Source organism: Cavia porcellus, unplaced genomic scaffold (genome assembly GCF_034190915.1).
Source record: "Cavia porcellus strain 051 isolate PalLab524CR breed Dunkin Hartley unplaced genomic scaffold, mCavPor4.1 scaffold_20, whole genome shotgun sequence".
Classification (NCBI taxonomy): Eukaryota; Metazoa; Chordata; class Mammalia; order Rodentia; family Caviidae; genus Cavia; species Cavia porcellus.
Genome location: NW_026947503.1, coordinates 58,763,802 through 58,778,486, shown reverse-complemented (window position 1 = coordinate 58,778,486; position 14,685 = coordinate 58,763,802). Strand labels below are relative to the sequence as shown.

The 14,685-nt window shown below is 46.6% G+C and overlaps 1 protein-coding gene across 8 annotated transcripts in view; it reads left to right on the top strand.

The window, feature by feature from the left end:
- The window catches only part of Greb1l (GREB1 like retinoic acid receptor coactivator), a 223,124-nt gene that overhangs the window by 172,371 nt on the left and 36,068 nt on the right, over positions 1-14,685 (top strand). For all 8 annotated transcript variants that reach the window (XR_010041495.1, XR_010041494.1, XM_063231865.1 and 5 more), the window contains 4 exons: positions 4,343-4,669; positions 5,695-5,823; positions 6,375-6,509; positions 8,779-8,976. Coding sequence is in view for 6 of the 8 variants with exons in the window: in XM_063231865.1 (XP_063087935.1) it covers positions 4,343-4,669; positions 5,695-5,823; positions 6,375-6,509; positions 8,779-8,976 (789 nt within the window). In the remaining 2 variants the exon portion in view is untranslated. The remainder of the gene's footprint in view (positions 1-4,342; positions 4,670-5,694; positions 5,824-6,374; positions 6,510-8,778; positions 8,977-14,685) is intronic.

The window sequence follows — 14,685 nt, the reverse complement described above, 5'->3', positions numbered from 1 at the left end:
AAAGCTCAGCTATGCAAGCATGGCCATTGTTTTAGACAATTATTTTCCAGTTTTCTGATTATCCTTTTTATTTTGTCTCCTAACTCTGCACTCATTTTTTTATTGTGTCACACCCCTTTCATGTAGCCCCAAGTTTTCCTTCAATTAGGGGGTAACTGTGGGCTTTTCTGGAAGGTTCTCTAGGCGTTAGGTAAAGAGGCTGCATAGGTCATGAACCCTTTGCTTTCCCTACTGCTGTACCCCTGGAGCCCTGCAGTGCTCCCTGCATGCAGGTGTCCTAACAATACTGTCTTGTTTAGCAGAATTTGCATTGAAATGTCCTTTATTTTGCAAACCTCAGAAACCCTTTGAATATGCAGCCTAATTGTACACTCACTCCAGGAATCAAGACACTGGTTTACTTAGAAAATGTGTGAGATGTAAAATTGCACATAAATAATTTTGTATGCAGTCTTATGATCTTTATTTAGAAGAAAAAAAAAGACTGATGTTAATAACAACAACAATAATAATAATAATAAACACTGGGATAAACAGTGTTCAGAAACCAAAAGTTTCAGCAAGCCAGGTTCAGCCTTTGTAGCACAGGGCAACAACCTGGCTAGAACCGCCAGTTCCCAGACAAGCAGGTGACATGGGCTCCTCTTTGACAAGGACTTTGGAGCGGGCGAGATTTTCTGAGAACCTCTCTAATGACAAACCTAGTACCTACAGATCATACTTATTAGGAGGTAATAAAATTATAAAAACAAAACAAAAAGGACAGGGGTTTAGCTCAGTGGCGTAAGTGCCTGCTTGGCAAATGCGAGGTTGTGACTTCAATCCCCGGAACAACAAAAAAAAATTATAAAAACACCTGGCTTTACAATTCATTTGATATCGTGATTCTAATTTGCTATATACTGCATTGGGGTGGTATTCTCACCCTAAAAATAGTTTCTAGATGTACCCAGAATGAGTTCATAGTAATAACAATAATTCATAGACCAAGCCATTTACTTTTTTTTTTTTTTTTTTGTCTTTAGCACAAAAATCCCAGGACCTGTGACTGAGCTACATCCCCAGCCTCTATTTTAATTTTATTTTTTATTTTGAGAGATGGTCTTACTGAATTCCCAATGTTGGCCTCAGCCTCCTGAACCACTGGAATTAGTCACTGTATCATTTTTTTTTTAGCTTTAGTAATGATTTAAGAAACCAGAGGCCACGTTAGTTAAATTAACCACATGGTCAAAATAAAATGCCTTTCATTAAGTGACTAGAAGCTCTTACCTTAGAAAATTTCAGTTTAATTACAGAAGACACTTCTGCCCAGAGGGTCAGTTCTCTGCAGAATTTTACTCCCAATCAGGTCTCTCAACATCCAACATGAATAGCTATTTCTTCCTCTCTTTCTTTCCGTCTTTCTTTTATTCACTTTTTTTTTAAACTAGGGGTTGAACCCAAGCCTTTGCACTGATTATATCCACAGCCTTTGTATTTTTAATTTCAAGATAGGGTTTTAATAAGTCACTAAGCTGCTCAGGATGGGCTTGAACTTGTGATTCTCCTGCCTCAGTCTCCCGGAGCGGTAGGACTGATGTCCACCCCACGCCTGGCTCTCTTTTGTTTTTAACTTAAACTTAAACTTGGGATTTCCTTGCCCTTCAGCTAACTGTTCAGGATTCCTCGAAAACAAATTTTTTTTTTTTGCCTTCAAAGATTTTCAGAACAACAAGAATAAACATAATAAGCATTTTTTTAAAAAATTCAAACTTCTAGAAAGAGAGTGCTGACCCTCTAAGGGCCCTGATACATTGTGGTAATGAGGTAAAAGAAAACCAAGATTCTTTAGAAGGAACAGGCCTTTCCACCACAATCACTTTTTGAGATTTTTGTGTGCTATTTCACAATCTTGAAATCTTTTGAAGTAGATAAGGAAATCAGCAAACCCAGACCTGGCTGGAGGGCTCTGGGCCTGTTGGAACCTTGCCCTTTCCTGTGGAGCTTCCTCTATCTGAAAAGCGGAGAGAACTGACATCTGAACTTCACTGAGCTCCAGAGATCACTATGTGAAGGGAAAAATTCCTACCATCAGGCTGCAGACAGGGAGGAAGGCGCCTGCCGTCCGCTGGAAGGCCCGGCGATGAGCAGCCATGTCCGCAAGCAGGAGCAAAGCGTTCCGCTCGCAGAGGGCTCGTCCGTCCCTCATTTAACAGGGAGTCTTTTCCCGCCTCCGTTTTCAGCTCTTAACAGTAATTCAGTCAGAACTCTCCAAAAGTAAAGCATAAGATAACAGAGAGTGCTGAGAGTATTTGGATAGTTTTATCTTCCCAGAACGTCTTGATAGTTGGGGTGAGGGATGCTCCTTGATGGGATACCTTAGTCCTGGTTTGAAATGGGTCTTGGTGTCACACGTGTGAACCAGCCTCTGAGCCTTCAGGTTGTCAGTGAAGGGGGCCAGGGGAAGTGGAGACAAGGCTACCTGCTCTGCGCTGTCGAATGTTCTGATGAAAGAAAAATTTGGCCCCACCTTCCTAAGAGTCTTTGGGAAGCAGCAGCCTAGCCACTTTGAGCTCAGTAACTGCGCCTCGCACGCAATGACAGGGATGCCAGTTTGATACGGCAGAATGGGGATTGGGAGTCTTGTGCCGCCCAGAAGACTGGGGAAAACCCCAGCACCCACCATGGTGTCCCCCTGATAGTGGTGGGCAGACACAGGGACACACTTGATACAAGCACTGCCTGTTTCGGTGTGGAGAAGAGAAACATGGCCCAAAGGATTCCATTCTGCCGACTCTTCCTGGCCCCCAGCCAATCCTGGAAAAGCTGTGTTCCTTCATTGATTTACCTGTGAAAGTTATAATATTATTTAATTTCCTTTATCATAAAACATTACTAAACCCCTCATTTTCTTACTTTCCCAGAAAAAATGAGCAGGGCCATGAGGCCACTTAAGTCCCATTAGAAGAAGGAATGACCCATTACCAGAGAAAAGTCCGGTTCCTTATCTGGTTCTTTCCTAAGGGGGTTTTTGCCCTGGGTCCTGAAGCCAAGGCTCATCTCAGGAATCTATGTCTGTTGAGCTCAAGTTTCAAATCTCTGAATCACACAGCAAAAGAAATGGCAGGGTAGTCGCAACGAATGCATCTCACTGGTTTTAATTGGAAGCAAATGTAGGCATCTTAATTTGTATCATTAGAATGCCATACATGGATGTGCTTATCTTGTTTAAAGACTGGTTGAGTTTCTAACAAGAATAAAACAAAATCCCCGTAATCCCGTGGGCCAACAGTGTAAACTTTTCTCCATAGCTAAGAAAAGGCCAAGTGTCTTTTTTTTTTTTTAAACACTAAATTGCCCGGGTGGGGTTTGAATTTGTGACCCTCCTGCCTCAGCCCGTCAGACTGCTGGTATTACAGGTGTCACACATAAATACCGTATGTAATAGAGAAAGCATTCTGTATCTGGGGCTTCTAATACATGAATTGGTAGTGAAAACTGGTATTCATGAAGACACTATTTTCAAAGGTAGATATAGATACAACATATTAAAGTGTTTTTGAGGGTAGCAATGAATAAACAAGAAATGACTGGAGGGGCCAGAGATTTAGCTCAATGGCATAAGTGCCTGCCTTACAAGCACATGGTCCTGCGTTCAATCCCAGATACCAAAAAAAAGGGGGGGGGGGCTACAGTAGTTCAGCATAGTATTTTACTATGATTAACAGCATCAATAATGCCACCTTACCAGGTCCAGAAACCTGCTACCTGGCTGGGCCTGACATCACATCCTCAGGTCACAAGTTCAAACCCAGCCTGGGCAACTTAGCAATTCAGGGAGAACTTATCTCAAAAGGTTTTTTTAAAAAGACACGGGGATGTAGCTCAGTGTGAGAGCTGAGGGCTCATTTCCCAATTCCTAAAGTGACCTGGGGAACAGATATATTCTCTATCTGTCTCTGTCTGTTTCTATCTCTGTCTCTCTGTCTCCCTCTATCTCTGAGATCCTCTTTAAAGGGATCTGGAATGGAGTAAAGGAGAACAGAAAGAAGCTTGATTTTTTTTTTTTTTAATTGATACCAAGGATTGAACTCACGACCGCCTGCTTGCAAGGCAGGTGCTTATGCCGCTGAGCTAAATCCCCAGCCCCCGAGAAGCTTGATTTTTAAAAAACAAGACCAAGACAGACTAGAGAAAGAAATGTCACCTGGAGGAGTGTTTAACAGGGTTTCTGTCCTGGAATGAGACGCGGGGAAAACACTAACAGTTGGAGTGTGGGGATCAAAGAACTGCAGGACGGAGGCTGGGTGTTTTTCCCTGTGGTGCTTGAAAATTCTGGTTGCAATTCTCTTCCATGTAGGTCCTGATCAGATTCCTCTCAGGGAAGAATTCGAGCAGATTATGCTGAAAGCTATGCAGGAATTTACCCTGAGAGAGCGAGCCCTGCAGGTGGGCGCCTCCTGCGCCTCTGTGTCGCCGGGACAGCTCCCCTGGCTGGCTAGGTTAATCGCCAGTGTGTCCCAAGACTTGGTCCATGTGATGGTGACCCAGAACTCTTTGGCCGAGGGCATTTCAGAGACGCTGAGGATTCTCAGCGAAATGAGACACTACCAAAGGCTTCCAGATTACGTCGTGGCAATTTGTGCTTCAAAAATCAGAGGAAATGAATTCTGTGTGGTGGTACTCGGTGGGTTTTTTGTTGTTGTTTATTTAATGTCTTCAACTGTCCTTCATTCTCAAAAGTAGTGATTGTCCCTGGCATCTCTGTAATCGCCCTTTGGCAGCTGCTCCCGCCTGGGCTCTTCCTCCTAATTAGCACTTCTCCTTTCCTCCACTGTCAGCTGGCTGTGGGGCGTCTGTGAGCTCACCCATGTAACAGATACCCTTGTCTCATGTCGTTTCTGTCCTTAAAAGGCCTTGGAAATGTTACGGCACTAACATGTGATAATGCTATGCCACAGGTGCCTGTGCCAGTCTGTCAGACGGCCAGAACTTGGCTCATGCATTCCCCTCCTCTCTGAAGAGGCTATTTTAGAATATCAACCCCAAAGACCACGTCCCACGAGTTGGTACGTGACAGATCATGCAGGGCCTTTCCCCGCTTATGTGCTGATTTTCCATTAGGCACCGCGCTCTGTAACCATTTGTGCTGAATTTTGCTTCTCTCTGGTCTGTGTTGAGTGGTGCTCACCGTTTCCTCCTGAAACAGACACACACACACACACACACACACACACACACACACACACACACTTCCTTTGGAAAACCCTGTCTGCCCATCCCTTTGTGTATGTATTTTTAGAAAGCACCACCAGACAGTGTGATACATTAATTTTTTTCAGATTCATTTGTAAAAACAATAAAAAATTTATGTTGAAGACAAAACTTTATAATTGGACAAGAACAATTTCCTAGTTTCCCTTACTCTTCCCTAGTCTTTAAATATATGCCTGCATATATTTCACAACTACACACTTAGGTGTGTGGTCATCTCTATTGGTCACCTAGCATTCTGGTGTAAACCTTTCCTGTTGTCTGTGGTCGTTCATTGATGATTCAAACATGAATGATGAATCGATGGTCCACATCTTCTGAACCACCACACTTTTCTGAACCAAGTGCCTGTCTTTCTGATCCTTTAGTTTAGTTTGCAGCCGTGGTGGCTGTGACTAACATTCTGGCCAAGCTTTGTCATCGCTCTTCCGTTTTCAGGTCAGCATCAGTCTCGAGCACTGGCTGAGAGCATGCTCACCACAAGTGAGTTTTTGAAGGAAATCAGTTATGAGCTCATCACAGGAAAGGTCAGTTTCCTGGCATCACATTTCAAAACCACGTCATTAGGTAAGTGGCTGTAAGACTTGGCTGCACTGGCAGCCCCGGCTGCATGACAGTGTGGATGTAACCCTTGGCCTGCGGAGGAGATGGAGACGCGTGTGGGGCTGCAGCTTGCCAGCTGATCTTTCCTTGGAATAGTTAGTTCCTCCTCAGAAGGCTGGGACCAGTCCCTCAGGAAGTGGGCAGGCCCACAGGAGGGCTCACGGGGGCTGGGGTCCAAGCCGCAGCTCAGCTACCCCTTTGGTGCATGACTGAGACAGCCATCCTCTCCCCACAGCTCCCAGCATTTTGATTTGTCACTGGGAGAGAGAAAAATCCCATCGACTGCCTGGGCTACTGTGGAGATCCCGGAGGAAAGCTTGTCTGCTATAAATGTGATACCAGCAAGGGTGGATCTTGCTGTGGGGAACTCCGTAGAGCTCAGAGGTGTAAACCCTGAGATGAATCGCTGGCTGACCCACAGACCTCAGTGACAGTCAGCTTAACTCCCCACCTTGGAGGCCAATAGGGAAGACACAGCCTTTCACGCTCCTTCTCTCCACTCTGTTTTGACACAGGCGATGACCTGGACAGGCTGCTAGAAAAAATGCAACAAAGAAGAGGAGACAGCGTGGTCACCCCTTTTAACGGAGAGCTCAGCGAACGTGTGTCACTGCATGAGGCTGCTGCAATGGTTCCCACGCAAAACCTGGGTAATGTCACCTCAGACGGAGAGCAGGAAGGCAGTCCTTGGGACACCATTATTGACACTAAATCACTCGGGGTTTGGGGAGTCCTCAAGCCATGGACCACAACAGGCTTCACTTCATTGTCTACATAACAGCTCAGATGGTTCAGATGCAAAATACCATTCCCACTGGTCTGGGTCAAAAGCTTTCTTTTTAGTAGAAGTCTAAAATTAAAAGCAGAATCAAATGTTTTATTTTAAATGAGCTCTTTTTCTCTGAAAAGTTCCAGGATCCTGAGTGGTCTTTTTTTTCCTTTTCCTTAGCTCTACCAGCCATGCCCAGTGAGTTGCTGTGCTTACTAAGGGAACCTAGAGTCTAGACTCCAGCTCCTTTGCTCACTTTCTGACTTTTGTAAAACCCACATAATCTCAGGGAGAGTGTGTTCCCCAAATCCATCACCTGCTGGACCATGCTGGGGCCCATCTGTAACTGAGAGCCAGGTGGGAGGAATCTGGACGTTAGATTGAGTTCCTCTGGGTTAAATTCCTTCCCTGGCTCATTGATTGACAGGGAAAACACAGGCAAGGACAGGAAGAAGAACAGATAGGAAACAGACCCACATGAGCTGCTGCTGAGGCCATTTGGGCCGCCTCTGTGGGGCTGAGTCATTTACATCTGAGGGCAATAAAAGCAGCCTGGCTGGGCCTCAGCTCAGTCCCTAAGCAAACGCAAATGCAGGCCATAAAATGTTCTGCCTTCTAGATTGTGTCTGGTAGTAGAGCGATCATCCAGATGATCTGTTTTGAATTGTTAACAAATATAGAATTTAAATATTCCTTGAGTACTTACAGATCCAGAACATACAGAAGTACAAGCCTTGGTTTCCTATTTATATAATGTTGCTTAAACATAATTTTGTATTAACTCACATTTCAAAATCTGCCAAAGTAAATCCTACAAATTAATGCACATGTTTAGTCCTTGCTCATCAAAGCTGTGAAATGAAGGATGTAGCAGCCTAACTATAGCAAAGACAGATTTATTGGGTTTGTAGTCTTTATAGGCCAAAAAAACAAAACTATTTGGGACGCTTCTTTTTGGCAGTGCTGGGACTTGAACCCAGAGCCTTGTGCCTGCGAGGCTAGTGTGCTACGTGGAGCCCTGCCCCTAGTCTCACTGCTGAGATTTGCAACGCTGGTCTCTGCTAACAGTGCTCTCTGCTGTATCTGTCTGGCTTACAGCCGGAATCCACCATACATGGGATGTTGCGAGCACTGCCTGCCTCAGCTGCATGGCAGTTTGAGTTTAGAAAACATTAATTAGCACAGGTTAATTAGGCCCTTGGGCTTGTATTCCAGCCAACATGTGTTCTTGATGAAAAGCAGCCCTGCAGGCAGTGGTGGCAAGCTTAGGACATAGGCCGCTTGTCACCAGTGAAAGCTCTAAAAGGTTCCCCTTCACCCTCTTAGACGATCAGAGGCAGCTGCTGAGGTGTTTCCTTATGATGCCCGTCTCTTCACTGTGTGTGGACATGCATGCAAACATCCAGAGATTGATTGCCTGGTTACAGCCTGCAGTAAAAAGCTACTGACAGGCACAGCTGTCTGGACAGGGTTGTGTGACACATCACAGCCTGAAAGGCCAGCTGGCTGTATCACGAGTCAGTCCCGTCAGAAAGTCCTGGCTTCAGCACTGGCGCAGGCTGTCCGAGGCACACAGCTCTGCCAGGTCACAAGCGCTGGCAAAGTTCAGTTGAGTTGGAAGCAGGGTCAGAGTTGTGTCCCTGTGACCTCCTTGTCTGGCCGCTGGGAGAGGCATTTCAGGCTGTGTTGACTTGTGGCAGAGAAGGGTTGACTGCAGTACCATCCAGAAAAGTGACCCAGAATTATCCTAGTTACGGATCACCTCCCACCCAGAGCCGGAGCTGGGCTCCCATGGAAGCCTATACTGAGATTCCAAAAACACCGGCTGCTCTGCCCGGTCTGCTGATGAGTCCTGGCTCAGCCTGAAGCTGGAATCTGCCTCTCCCATCGACAGGCTGGGCCAGGGAGTGGGACTGGGCATCGGTAGGATGATCCATCGATTTTAAACTAATGCCTTTGTAAAAGCACCACATGCAACTCCTGGGCACATCTTCCCAGCTGAGTTTTCAGGAAAAGTAGCCAATGAGACAAGCAAGTGAGGATTCTCGGTGATGGAGATTGATTACTACACATTTGTGTCCCCATATGAATGCACAGGGACCATCACAGAAGTGAATTAATCTTGTTCTTATAACTTTTTTTGATTTTAGATTTAGATACTGAAACCTTCCAAATTTATCAACCACAGCTTACGGTGGCCAGAAAACTCTTATCCCAGGTATGTGCCATTGCGGACAGCGGCAGCCAGAGCCTGGACCTTGGCCACTTCAGCAAAGTGGACTTCATCATCATCGTCCCGAGGTCGGAGGTCCTGGTCCAGCAAACACTGCAGCGGGTTCGACAATCAGGTAAGAGCAGAGCTTCTAAGACGGCCCCAGCCGGGCCCAGTATCCCCTCTGCCTCTTTCTTCTGCTTAGTCCCAGCGTTACAGATCCTTAAGACAATCTTCAGAAATAAAATCATACAAGCACCTTGACTGCTCTTTCATACTCATCTGTAAGTTTTTCCTCGGGGAACCTATGTTTCCCCCTCCAAGTCAAGGGTAAATTGATGAGCATGTTTGCCACAAACTGGGAAGTCCACGGTATGCTGCAGAGGACGGAGGACGGGAATCTCGGGTTCCTCCAGGGAAGGGCAGGCCGTGGGGAGGACGGAGTCTTTCCTGAGCTCCCCTCTGCCCAGACACTCGCACCCCCCGTGGCTTCCCAGCCCCTCAGCATAATGCCAGCAATTTCAGCTTAAAAACAAGAACCCCCTCCTCTGTGTTAAGAAGATGCCACCTCACTTAAAATCACAGTGCAGAATCTTTCCCAGGCACTTTGAGGAAAGAAGCAGGCAAGGAAAAGTATGTTCCCCCAGAAAATGTAAAAAGGTAGAGAACAAAACTTTTACAAGTCTGTGATAAGTAATATCCCTTATCAAAAATAAAATGTGCGTAGGATCACAGAAAGCTGGGAGTAATTTTAGAAAAGGGCTGACCCGAGGAAACCAGGTTGGAAAGGGAGCTCAGCAGTGTCCCCTTGCTTTGGGTTACTACCTTTAGCTGGGAGGATGGCACCCACTCAGTCTCACACACTCAGTCTTAGCTGGGGGGTGAACCTTTTTTTTTTTTTTTTTTTTGCCACAGTATTTTAGTTTCAATGTATTCGAAAGAGGAAAGAGAAACTCAGACCTGTTGAACTCCAGGCTTATGTGTTCCACACCTATCATACCCTGTCTCCCAAAGTTCGTTTTTGTGCAGATCACCAGGGGAGAGTGTTGGAATGCAGCAGAGCTCCTCCGATGGGCCTCGGGCAGGCTCTGGGCTTTGCGTTCTCCGGGTGATGCTTGTGCTCCTGGTAAGAGGACCACACTGTGGGGTGCATGGCTGAGTGAGAAAGCACCCTTGTTAGCTGACTGCCAGGAGCTTTCCCTCCTCTCTTTTGCACCTCTCTCTATGGTTGTGACCAGCACACAGGAAGCCTTGGACACAGCCAATGGATGCCCAAGTACAGTCCCCTTTCCAACCTCTAAATGCCAAGTTATAAAATGACTTCTTGGAAGTACTGATTTGTAAGTGACAAGTGGATGAAGGACAGACACCTTCTGTCACAGCTCTCCAGAACCCAATGTGCGTGCCAGGCTCTCTCAGCTGCCAGCTGTTTCTGCCCCTCCATCAGAAGAAATGGGTGGGTTCCCATGCACCAAGCAGCAACTCTATATCCCATCACCTCTTCCATATTTTCTGTTCCACACATGCCTTCTTCTTTCGGCATTTTACGTGAACCATATTTAGAAATTTGTCACCCTGCAGATGTTGGCCTGCAGCCCCCTCCACTGTGATCTGATATCCCAAGCCAGGCAAGCATGGGCACACATGTTGAGAGTGACAGACTCATCTGCAGAGTCTTTCCCTGAAGTAGCCTCTCCCTGACCTGCTCTTTGACCTTGTGTAGTAAGTCCAGGCCCTGCAAGAAAACCTTGCCCTTTGGATAAATGGAGAAATTAGTAGATCTCTTTTCCTGTGTCAGAACCCTCAGATTTTTCTAAAACAAGTTTTTTCAAGATTGCCATCCCTCAAAAACAAAACAACAACAACAACAAAAAACCCTCCCAGAATGTGACCCATTATGTAAGCTTAGAATCTAAAGGGGAAAATCAGTGTCCTGGACAGATTTGGAAAAGTCAGAGGAAAGCTTGTTTTGACAGTCACATGGAGCTTTGGCATACATACAGAAATTTTTGCTGCAAAAATAATCACTCTTGTGTATTTAAAATAACTTTTTGGGCTAAGGACATAGTTCAGTGGTAAAGCACCTGCCTAGAAAGTGCAAAGCCCTGGGTTCAATTCCAAGGACAAAAGAGAAAAAACAGATAAAATAAAAATTCATTTTTATTATAGAAAAAGATAACTATGAAATTGTCTTGAAAAATAAAGAAACAAAGGAAAACAAACATTTGTGGGCTGGGTTATCACTCACTGGTGGTGTGTCCTTCACATGCTTAAGGTCCTGGGTCCCCAGAACACCCCATATTAGACGTGTAGCCCCACCCCTCAAGAAGACCACTGTGAACATTTTATTGCTAACAAATGACTTTTTACCTAGTACTTTTTACCTTCTTCCCTGCCTGTCGTAAGCAGTGTGTTTCTCCTTTCTTGTGTTTTGGTTGTACTAGAGATACACAGAATTCCTTCTCGGCCCCTTTTTTATTTTGAGACGAGATCTCAGTGAGTTGTTAATTTGCTTAGCTTGACTTCAGGCTTTTGATCCTCTGCCTCAACCTCCCAGAGTTACAGCTGTGCACCACCAGGCCTGACTGTATGCAGCATTCGTCATGAATATATAATAGTTCATGTTACACCCGGATTGATTTGTCTTGATGCTTTTGCATTCTTAGAACATGTACCAATTGATAAAAAATAAAAGCCTATATATATGTTAAGGCATAAAAAGAAACTGTCCAGGGCAGAATAAATAGTTTGCAAGAGATTATTCGTTGGTCAAATATCACAGCTGTTAAAACAGAAAGAGTTGCCAAGACGTTGTCTGGTGGAGTTCCCTCATGCTGGGTCACCGAGGACAGCTTGGTTCTTTGGGGGTGCAGCCGGCGGTGCCTTGAAGGACCCTTTTCTTGTCCTTGACTCTCGTCCTTGAATACCTCCAGGTCTGTCTGATGCCTCTCCTGGCCAGGGACAGCAGGTGCTCCGCTGGTGTTTGAATAGAGGGAAAGAAGGAACAGGCAGAGGAAAAATAATGTCCATGGTCTCTGCTTCCTGGTTTTATTTGTCTGCTTCCTTAAAGCATTTCAGCAAAGCTCCCGGAAGGGAGAAGCTGCCAGAGCAGAAAGGGCACACGCTTGGCAGCCCGTGTGGGGCTGAACGTAGAGCTGGAAATGGAAACCATCGCGTGGCTGCAGACACAGCACTAGAGCAAGGCGTTTGCTAATCAGCTCACAGCCTGATTATAGAGGAAGGGGAGAAGGGACAGAGAGGGGCAAACCAGGACAAAGGGACGTGGAAGGCATTTGAAGGTGCAAAAGGAGGAAAACGGGCTAAACATTTTCAAATTTACCCAAAGTACACTTGCAGCTGCTGGAGTGATCAGTGGACAATAGGAACTTTTTTTTTTTTTTTTGTAGACAGTCTTACTATGGAGGCTGGCCCTGAACTCACTACATAGCCCAAACTCACCGATCCTCCTGCCTCAGCCTCCCAAATGCTGGGATTACAGATATACACCCCCATGTCCAAAAAGAACATTTTTTATAGTTCAAGAGTACTTCAGTGTTAGTGTCACTTTAAACAATATATATGAAATTGGGTCAGCTCAGTGGCGTAGCACCTGCTTAGCAAGTGTGAGGTCGTGAGTATGATTTCTAGTATTAAAAAAAAGACTAAAAAAAAAATGAAATTGTAATGTAATTTTTCTAGTTGGAATACTCTGTATCTTATTAACTAGACTATTACTAGGATAGTGGAACCACCAAAATGCAAGCCACTTCAGTCCAAGGTAGAGGGAGTAGAATTGGGGGACATCCTGACTGTATGTCTGTTCTTGGTTTTCACATGGTGTCCATAGAAGACCCCAGCAAGCTAGTGCTGGGCCGGCAGTTGTGGCCAGGAAGTTTTATCCTACTCAAGAATGAAAACTGGGTTCTGGGGGCTGGGAATTTAGCTCAGCGGCATAAGCACCTGCCTTGCAAGCAGGCAGTCGTGAGTTCGATCCCCGGTACCGATAAAAAAGAAAAAGACACCAAAAAAAAAAAAGAAAAGAAAACTGGGTTCTGTCACATGTTTGCGTGGCTGTGAGAGAGACACAAAGAGGATGGCCTGCTGGGTCAGGCGGTCACTCTGCCCAAGCAGGACAAGGAGGTTGTAAAGAGTGAGGAGAGAATTCTGAGACACATTTTCTTGGTCTTGTCAACCTTCTGTCTCCTCCGTGACCACCTAGAATCTCATGAGGTGGAAGACGGTGTTTCCCGGGCGGGGACCAAGGTAGCCTGCTGTAATCCTTGCCCTTCAAGGGGAGAGGCAAAGGGTCATAAGTTCAAGCCTAGCTTGGGCAATTTAGTGACAAGAGCCTGTTTCAAAATGTAAAATCAGGGCTGGCGATTTAGCTCAGTGGCATGAGTGCCTGCTTGGCAAGCACAAGGTCATGAGTTCGATCCCTGGTACCAAAAAAGAAAACAAAATGTAAAATTAAAAAGGCGCTGGGGGTATGGCTCAGTACAAGGGCCCTGGATTCAATGCCCTGCTGTGCAAAAATGAATAAAGCAGTGACAGGTTTGGAGGTGGATGGGGGAGAGTCCCAGGGATCCACCGCTCCAGAGAAACAGAGAACAGAGATGGCTTCCTGCAGATGTGACTACGTGTCCACTCATGTCCAGGGGGACAGTGCAGCCAGCGTCCCTGCACCTTCAGTCCCATGACCTCAACACCTTGGCCCTGGCACCACCCCCTGCCCAAGCTGCATCCTAGACGCTGGGGTCTGGGGTCCACATGGGGAAGATTGCTCCTGCAGCCGCAGAGGCCTTGCCGAGCCCTGAGGGACAGGGGTCGTTCCCAGGGACCCCCCACTGCTGATAGCTACTGATATTTCCTCGGTCATTGCCACTTCCCACACTTTGCATGGTCAGAGCCCACCCCACTCGCAACACAAAGAAAGCCAGAGTGGTCAGCGGAGGTTTCCCTGGAGAGGACGCAGGTCAAGCCCTGCACACCAGCGCCCCTCAGTGCCCGCCCGCGGTCTCCCTCCATCCTACTCCCTCATCTCCTACTCACACAGCAGCAACCTGCGCCTGGCCACTGGGCCTGCCACCCTCCCAATGCCACCCTGACCGCTTCGGCCCTTGTGGCTGAGCTCTCCACGGCGCCAGTGACCTCAGTCAAGCCGCTCACTTTCCTCCACCTCTCCTGCCCGATGCTCACATACGCCCCAGGGCCCCCAGCCGTGGCACCCCACATGCTGGGCTGTGGTTTTGTGTGTATGTGTCACCCCCCACTCCAGCAGCAAGGGAACATGCCGGGGACACGTCTGTCAGGTCATGGCCCTGGCTGATGCTTCACAACTATTTGCTGAACTGAATTTTTCTGTCATTTTGAATTGAATGTTATGTTAAATATATTTTTGAAAGGAAAACAGAGAATAGTTAAGATTTGGCAGTCCTCTGGCAAAACCAAGTTTGATCCTTAAAAACATCTTCCAAACTGGGCACGCCTGTAATTCCAGCACTCAGGAGCTAAGGCAGGAGGATTATCAGAAGTTTTAGGCCAGCCCGAGGTAGTGAATTTAAAGCCAGCCTGCACTACTACATGGTGAGACTCTGTCTCCAAAATAATTTTTTTCCAGAAATCATTTGGGCCAGAAGTAGAGGCCTTCTGGGCATAGGGATGGGGAGGCGGTGTCTACCAGTCACACAGGGCCTGGAGCTGTGCACAGCACACATGTGTAGACAGCTGTTCTGTCTGAGGCCAGTGCTGCCTCCCTCAAGACCCAACACGCAGGCAGCGTGGCACAGGGTCCATCTGTGTGGCCTCCCCATCCCCAGGCTGTGTGACCTTCTCTCCAGGGGAGGGC